Source organism: Octopus bimaculoides, chromosome 14 (assembly GCF_001194135.2).
Source record: "Octopus bimaculoides isolate UCB-OBI-ISO-001 chromosome 14, ASM119413v2, whole genome shotgun sequence".
In the NCBI taxonomy this organism is placed as follows: Eukaryota; Metazoa; Mollusca; class Cephalopoda; order Octopoda; family Octopodidae; genus Octopus; species Octopus bimaculoides.
In genome coordinates, this window is record NC_068994.1 from 59,976,694 (window position 1) to 59,985,926 (window position 9,233).

The window sequence follows — 9,233 nt, forward strand, 5'->3', positions numbered from 1 at the left end:
ATTATTGAAAAAAAAAACCAAGGTGAAGGGGGGGGGGGGGTCAAACTCCATATAAATTAACCCTTCATTTCGACAGTTTGTCATACAGTTCAGTTCCCCTTCTATGTTAAGTGGAAGGGAGACCATCTCAGAATACCACATCATCAGTTTATTTATTACTGCAAGCAATAACCAGATTTCTTAAAAGTGTGCAGCACATAAAAGCTTAGGCAAACAACAAGAGTGATAAAGAGCAAAAGGGGAGAAATACAGAAAGATGAATGTGTGACACACACACACACATCTGTAGAAAGAAGGGGAAGAGAGAGGAGAGAGAGAGAGTGCGTGACTGAAAGTGACTTACTTTCTGATGTGTGTGGCTGCCTCTCAGATTCAGCTCGCTGGACACTTACAGTTGGAAGTGAAGCTGGCAAACATGCAGATAAATGGTGTAGGACACATGCACAGAGATTCAACAAATAGGAAGATTTGTGTTTATCAAAAGTAGGCCAACTTTTTGAAAGTAACTTTTTTTCATAAACCCCCAACAACATTAAAATGAAAAAAATAACCCAAAGCCAAGCCATTTTCTTTTATAACATGAGATGGGTTTTGATGGTAAGTGGACAAAAAGTGTGTGTCTGTGTATACACATACATAGACACACACACACACACACACACATATATATATCATCATTGTCGTCATCATTTAGCATCTGTTTTCCATGCTGGCATGGGTTAAACAGTTTGGCTGGAAATGGTAGGTAGATAGTTGGATTGATCAATCAACAGGTAGATAGATAAATAGACTATGGATTTACAATATAGAACGGTAATGAACTATAATAATCTCAGACCGTGCCATGAGCATATGCTTATAAAGTATTTTATTCCGATTGGTATTCCCTCGTTAATAACTTTAGAGAGATAAAATTGTGTGTGTATATCATAAACATCATCAAGATGTGTGTTATATATAGAAATGATGATGATGGTAATATATAAACAAATATACACATAATAAATATATCTATTATATACATAAAATATATATTTTAGGCATGTATACATCTATCTTTTCTTTTATGATTCAGTAGTATTTACAACTGTTTGATGAACAACCATGTGAAACTGAGTAACAGTTTTTCAAGACTCATATATATATATATATATATTCTTATCCTCCTTCTCATCGTCATTTAATGTCTGTCTTCCCCACTGGCAATAATAATCAAACAGCTCAAGTTGAAGGCCTGTTCCTTGCACCAATGGCTGCTTTGGGGTGGTTTCCACAGCTGGATGCCCTTCCCAGTGCCAACCACTTTACAGGGCATACTAGGTGCTTTTAAAGTGACACCAGCAGCTGTGAAGTTACCATGTAAATCACAAGACATTGGGGAGGAGGTGATGGAAGGGAGAGGAACAGGTTTGTTGTTGTGGAGAAACTGTGACAACCCCACATTATATAAAGGGGGGTGGCAGTAAATGAGGTGAAGTTGGAAAAAGAGATAAAAGATGGTAATGATGAGGTGTCAGAGTGTACCCTCAGGGGTACAAGGAGGTGAACAGAAGGGAAGGATGGGTGGATAAAGGTTTAAAGAACACAATGAGAATGGTGTGAAAAAGGGTTGCAGGGTAGTTGAAAAAGACACAGCTTCAACAAGGTACTGCACTGGAAGTCTGCCCAGTCCACGCATAAATTAATGATGAGATGATGATGATGGTTTCCTGTGACCTCCTCCCACCCCTACATAATTACCTCTCCCCTCAGGTCACCAACGTACCCACCCCCACTCCTTCCCCTAATTTCACAACTTTACTCCACAGCATTCTATTTATACTTCCCCCAACAAGTCAATGGTTAGTTTTAGAACTTGTTCATTTCAATACATGCGAGAGAGAGTTATAAAACAAGCCAGTAGGAGAAGCAAGTTCAGACACTATCAAATATCTCATTATTACCAAATAACGACTATTTAGAGAGGTATTAGATAATGACAGCTGAGTATCGTCATCAATTTATGCTTGCGTGGACTGGGCAGACTTCCAGTGCAGCGTCTTGTCACCTTGTTGAGGCTGTCCATCTTCAGGTCAGCCGTCAGCTTGTTTTGCTGTGTCTTTTTCCCTTTCTTTCACATGAATGGTTTGGCATCTCTTTGCCAATCCTCCTTCGACTAAGTCGTAAGTTCTGTGGCTGGAAGAAAGCCCTGATCCAGGCAGCAGCAGGATGGAATATGAGGATGGCTACAAGAGCCAACAGGATAAACACCTGAATGGAGTGCTGCGTAAAGCAACAGTTATCAAATTTATCTCACCAGGTTTCCCTCTGATGACGACGATGATGATGATGAGCAGTATAAAAAATACTGAATGGTAAGTGGTATGTTTACATCAATATAGAAAGGGAACAGGTAAGGGGGGGAAAAAATGGCTCTGGAAATGTTGTTTGGGCCAAAGTTGGACTACATTTTGATAAATAGAAATGGTTAAGTACAAAAACTTTTAAGAAAAAGGAACACTGGAAGAGTTTAGTAAATAAAGTGTGATCACAAAACGTTTGGTGTATGACGCATGCTGCTGCTGTTGTTGTTGTTGCAGGAAATAATTTAGTACAAAATTGATGACAGGAAGGTAAAGTTCTGGCGTGGCTAAGTTACAAAACATTTACACTTAAATATTTAAACAAATAATAATAGAAACAAACAAACAAACAAACAGGCTCATGAAACAATATAGCAGCAGAGCATTTGTTTGATTTAGAGACAAATAATTGTTTGGAAGAGCTGAGAAGAAATAAGGAATATAAAAGGATCATATCGAGTCATCTCCCTCTCATCCTTCACTTCAAATTAGTGGTATTATTATTATTATTATTATTATTATTGAAGGTGACAAGATGACAGAATAGTTGGCATACTGGGCAAAAATGCTTAGTGGCATTTCCATCTGTTCAAATTCTGCTGAAGTCGACTTTGCCTTTCAAGCTTTTAGGATTGATAAAATAAAGCCCCTGGTGGGGGTCAATGTAACTGACTTGCTTCTTGCCTTGTGCCAAAATAAGACAGAATTTCTAATCTGGTGTTCACTCCAATTAAAACAAACCATAAATACTAGAAGAACGAAAGCAAAATCCATTGCTACTTCAAATTCTGACCGTTCCAGCTCCTATATTTTCTTTTGGGGAAACTTTGGCACAAAAAGATGCCAAATGAAGCAAATCTAAGTTGGAGTTTTATGCAGTTCTTATAAATATATTTTCCCCATTTTTAACAGAGAGAGAGAGATGATAGTATATCAAATTATTATCCTGTATTTACTTATCATTAATCAGTGCCAACAATTAATCATCCACTTTGGAAGTGAACTGAATAAAGGTCAGATGAATGATGGATGACTAATTCTCTCATCACTCTACAATGTGTTCTATGAGTCAATCAAACTCTCTAAGCTCAACACCAATAGATCAGCAAATTGGGGGAAAACAATTCTAAACTTGGTGCCTGTGTTTAATAAACTGGCAAAGACAGAAAACAAAAGTTGTTCCTGAAAAACAAAAATTATCTCAAAATAAAAACAAGAGTTTACTGCAAACAACAATAGTTCTGAAACAAAAAAAAAAAAATTTAATTTAACCTGTTTTGAAGAATTCTGTCACTGTAGTTCTTCTCAACAAGTATATAATTAAATAATTAGTAAATATTAGAGCTTGTTGAGAGGAATTCTCTTTCTGCTGGAAGAAATATTGAATGTATACGACAAAAGAATTCTTACCAGTTTTACGATTGATTTTCTGTTATGAATAAGTGTCAACTCAACAAATAACATCTCTAAACTCTGGCTCTCAGACACTGATGAGAACTATTTCATTTTAAATAAATCCAAGTACCTCCAAGACTCAATTTAAGAGGTTTCGCCACTAAAATGTCCTTTTATTTACAGAACAATAAACATGCCTAGTCACAATTCTGCCTAATCTCATCTTTGAACTTAATTCAAATAATTCTAAATTATATCAGTTTCAAACAAGTCTAATCCTCTAAATTATTACAGTTTTTCAGGCTGGGTAGTTACTGTTGAGATATTAGGGATACAGGACACAAAAAAGCTGAAGTCTGACAAATTCTAATTCTACATTAATTGTCTCCATAGTACAATCACAAATGAATCATTGATAACAAGCTTCTTAGCTTAAGGCCAGAATACAGCATGGTACTATAAAAGTGTCTTGTTGGAGAAGAATCTGGGTAGGTAGCTTCTCAGAAGAAATACATGGTTGTACAGTTGAAAGCATCTGTAACAAAGGGAGGGACTTCACTTCAAACCTGGTTGAGAGCATCAAGTGTTTACTGGTTTGAGTCAAACAATGAACCAACAATCATTCTTCTTGTTGCCTCTCCTTAAACTGTTCAATGCAGAAAGAGGTTGATTCAACATTTCTTTGAAATATTCTCCCCAGTTGTTCAATACTAATTATATCACCCTTACTAAGTTGTTTCTATCTTCTGGTGTAGAAAGCCCAGAAAGGGATTTAAAGCATTGCTTCTCGTTTTGTTTGTGTTAAGATAAGGAAAAAATGATTGCAAGTTTATAAAAAACTTTTGAATTCAGGTTTCAATAAGGAATCAGTTCCTGAAAGAGACAAACTCACATTTTTATGATGCAAATAACAAAGACAACAGAATGTCCTGCAAAATGTAAAGAAAACAGGAAGCTCAGGTAAAATGTAAAGACCAGAACTTGTTGAAGAAGAGCAGTTGAGTGAGTCTCAGTCTAACCGATAAAATTCTTCATCTTAAATATTCAGAGATGACAAATCTCTGAATATCACCAGAACATAGAATTTCTGGAAAAGTAGATGATTACTCGTTAAGTTTGCTGCAACAAAGAACATGCATAATTACAACCATTAATATTGAATTGATCTTTCCAGTATTTTCAACCTTTTAACAATTAAGTTTCATAGATTTGAAAAACACATTATGAAAGAAGCAATAATGTCTGAAAAGATTAAAGCAGCAGGCAGTGAGAACATTGAGAACAAGGTAAAATCATATAAATTATCCAAGGAATACTATCAACCAAAACCCAAATTAAAAAGCTTGGTTAAATTGCAAAAACCTAAATAAATATCATTATGGCAGGTGAATACCTTAGGAAAGCCATGCCCAATATTGGTGAAGCGGTAAGTAAAAGAGGAAACCAGACGAAACCAGATTAAACAAAGAAAAACAACCCAAGAGACATGACAAAAGCAGAACCTTCATGCAAAGCTACTTGATAATGAGAGATGAGTAAGGAAGTGGGGGGGGCAGGGTTTCTGGATCTTAATCTCCTAAAGATGATACAATTGCTAATATAAAGCTGAAGTCCTTCCACATGAAAACACACACACTTTTAAATCAATCGGAAGGGTCCCTCTGTCCCTCAATACAGTTGTTTAGTTATAGTCCAACACATGAGGCTTTCTGAAAATGATCCCTGCCATAAACAGTCGAGTTCTTGAGAGGGTTTTATCCGACAAATCAGGAGGGACCTTCTGTGTTATCCGAGTGTCGTGAAGACTCCTTAATTAGTTTCTGAATTTAGGAGAAACTAAATACGATTTCAGAGCCAAGATAACGAAAGCTTCAGATCAATTTATTTATTTATGTATTTTTTATTATTCATCAATTTAGAAGTGTTCGTGAATATTAGCTTCCCATAATACTTTGGTCCCCTTTTAAAATACACCTACCACTTTTGTCACAATACTGTCTTGAAAGGAACTCCTCATTTTTCCTTTCTGAAAAGTTACAATTGTTAGATACCGTTTTCATAAACTAAGATGTTACAACTAAAATTTCATCCTAGATTTACTGCAATTAGCAACATCCATCAACCAGAATATATCTTTCCACTTTGTCTCATGAAGTTGACCTTTTTTTAAAATAAATGTCATAAGAGAATCAATATTCTTAAACAGTCAACCTAAGATTCTTACAACATAGTGAATCACTTTCATCTCCGATAGATTCCAGTGGAAAAAAGAGACAATAAAAAATCATTCATTTTCATATTTATAAATTTGGATTTTAAAGATTTTTTATTTTTTATCAAAAAGCAATTATTGATGCTTTGACATCAATAATTATAAATCTATGAAAAGAAATCAATAACTTAATGACCTCCCCCCAACTCCCTCTAATATCTGAGTGTTTTGCAAAGAATAAAAACCCTGAGTGAATATAAAACAATGGTAGCAGAGTTGTTGTGGCTTAAGTCACAAGGGTAAACGAAAATGACACCTAAACTGAAACGTTGAGAGGATATTCTTTGTCCATTTAGACTTGAAAATGACAGGAGAGAGAGAGAGAGAGAGAGAGAGAGAGAGACTGCATGCACCATAAGCACAGTTGATGATCGATTGGTTGAAAGCTGTACGGTCACACATGACACTAACTACCCTGGTTGAACAGGGGCCAACAGGAAGCATTACTACATGGGTAGGGAGTGGGTTCACAAGGAGGTGGGGGGGGAGGTTAGCAGTTAAAGGTTATTTGGCCGAGGGCATGAAGGAACAGTTAGTGTTTAGAGACAACTATTACTGCCCGTGGTCCATCACCCGGCACTGAACTGCATGCTATAAACTCTAAATTACCAGCGCTGACAGGGGTTACAGTCACTGTTGGTATTGAATCATGAAGCTCTTCTTTAGAACCCTTGGGATGAGCTGTGATGAGAGGTGGAGAAAAATAAAAACAATGATAGTCGTCAGAGGCAGAGACGGTCATCGAAATGGTTCAAGACAAAAAAGAAAAAAAAGAACAAAAATCACACAAAACAGAAAGAAATAAAAAAAAATTCAAAAGGAAATAAAATTAATAAAAGAAACATGAAATTCAAATAAAAAAAAAGATGAGAACAAAGTAAACCATTTTCTTAAAAACAGAAAGTTTAGTTTGATTTTATTATTTAAGAATTTTCTGACAATTTTAGTAACAACCAGATTCCCATAACATATTTATAACATCAACCCCCCCCCCCACACACACACACACAAACTGCAATTAAAAAAATGTTCCAATTTGACAATTCTAGCAAAAAATTTGGACAAAGAAAGGATTACATGAGCAATGGCAGTTAAAACAAAAGCTTTATGTTAGATTTGTGAAATAAGAAAGTTTGCTGTTCACAAGAGTTTTAAATAAAGTGGAGGGGAAAGAGTTTTTCATTAAAGATTTCTTTCATCAAACTAAGGGGCCTGAAAAGGGGCCATGAGCAGCAGTGCCTGTCTTATAGATATTTGTATATGTTTCGTTAACAATGTCTACAAACTGACCTCACAGAAACAGCAGGAATGGATAGTAAAAAAACATCTCAATGGAGAGAACAATATCATCATCATCATCATCATCACTGCCAACACAACCACCACCATCATCATCATCATTAACATTACCAACACCGGAAGCATCTCTTTTCTGTTTTCAAAGAGATTTTATGATTCATCCCCTGGCCACCATTTCTGTATTTTAATTTTTCTCTCATATTTAATACATCACTGATTTCATTATTCCTATTTTATTACAGTGTCCCCATTGGTCACTATCAATCACCATGTCCAATACTATCCTTGCTACCAGCAGTTACTTTCTGATTCTGAGTGACTTCATTAAGCATGCCACACATCAATGAAAGGGAGTTACAACAATAACACAAACTGTTCCATGGTTTTAACACTGCCCTGAGATGCGTTTATCTTGGTTCACTGGGAAGAAATGTACTTTTCTGCTCAATATAGATTAGAAATGTACCAAGAACTACAAATTTTACATCCAGCATTAATCATTAAGAATAAAGAAGTGCATCTGTTGCAAAGGATTCTACAGAGGTTTAATAAGCTGAACCCACTCAAACACCTCTCACTGACCACATTTTCAAGCATCTTCAGAATTTCCTGCAAAACAAAGTCTTAACCTCAGAGCAGCAGTCTTGAGAAACATTCATTGGTTCCAAGACTCCAGAATTCTACACTACCAGAGGAAACAATCTGGTTTCCTGAAGGTTCCGATGGTTATTTGGATTAAGAAAATTTTTTTGGGAAGATATAATAAATAGAAGCTGCATTTCTGCACATGATTATTGGAGGCTAAACAAACTAGAAACAGTGGCATGCAGTTGGTCCCTCTTCTACTGACCAGAGGGAGGTTGTATACCAAATAGCACAGACCTTTCCAACTGTAGCATGGATAGAGGTGGGGGGCTAAAATATTTACATATACCTCAAAGTAAAAGGGATTCAGTAAATGCAGATCAGAGTAGAAAGATTGCCGTTTGTCTTAACTCTGCCCTCGAGAGAAGAAGAAAAAGGTTACAACTGTTTCCTTTTCCCCACCTCTGATCGCAAATACATTAATGGCATAGACAAATGAGAAGAAAGTGTTTAGTTTACTAAAATAGTGATGATAATGATACAAAATATAACAACAAAGTCATTAATCCAAGAGTTAATTAGGTTAGGTTAATAAACATTAAAAAAAAATTTTTTTTGGCAGCAACCCTGTATTGAAACAACAGCAGATATTATAAACATATCATACTTGTTGCTAAGCAATGAAATAATGTAGTTAGTGGTGGCCTTTACCTGGAATGGAATAGTTTTGGTAAAACAGTTTTTAGGAAAATTAACATCGTACGAAATGCAAAAACACCAATAAACTCAATCTTTCACCCCTACACAAATTATTTAAACCAAATAGTTGCTATTTCCATGAACATCAAGATTTGCTGGAAAAAGAAAAATTACTTGAGATAAAGATTATCTCCTTTGGATGCAAGCAAAATATTTTCTCAGCTTATTTGAAAAATTCCCTTTTAGAGAGATACAAAACTGCTCTAAACTTTGGTTTCCTCTGCCCTTTGACATCCATTTTCTTATGCTAGCATGGGTTAGAAAGAGACAGGTCTTTCCATAACATTTTACAGCTGGATGCCCTGCAATCTGTACAAAATGGTTTTAGTAGTTGTGGACATTTGCATTATCTTGTTGACTGACCAACAGATCAACCAAAGCAGTTTATGATTTATCTCTTGAAAGCTGTTAATATTTTCAACCCACAAAAAAATATTCCCATTCAGAAGCAGTTTTCTTAAGCATCATTCAGAAAAACATATCATGAGTTCATACATTGTTTTTGAGTATAAGTGGTGAATTAATTGATAGCAAGAGGAAAAAAATAGAGTAAAAAGAATGTTTTTTTTTTTTTTTTTTTT

At 35.5% G+C, this 9,233-nt stretch overlaps 1 protein-coding gene across 16 annotated transcripts in view; it reads right to left on the reverse strand.

Moving 5' to 3' along the window:
* LOC106880490 (protein hu-li tai shao) overlaps positions 1 to 9,233 on the reverse strand; it is a 138,472-nt gene that overhangs the window by 5,265 nt on the left and 123,974 nt on the right. For 7 of the 16 annotated variants that reach the window (XM_014930438.2, XM_014930440.2, XM_014930439.2 and 4 more), the window contains 2 exons: positions 6,619 to 6,690; positions 344 to 406 (listed from right to left, as the gene is read on the reverse strand). The exons of 3 other annotated variants lie outside the window; for them this stretch is intronic. In XM_014930438.2, the coding sequence (XP_014785924.1) occupies positions 344 to 406; positions 6,619 to 6,690 (135 nt within the window). The remainder of the gene's footprint in view (positions 1 to 343; positions 407 to 6,618; positions 6,691 to 9,233) is intronic. 6 more of the 16 variants (XM_014930443.2, XM_014930444.2, XM_014930448.2 and 3 more) reach the window with 2 other exon arrangements.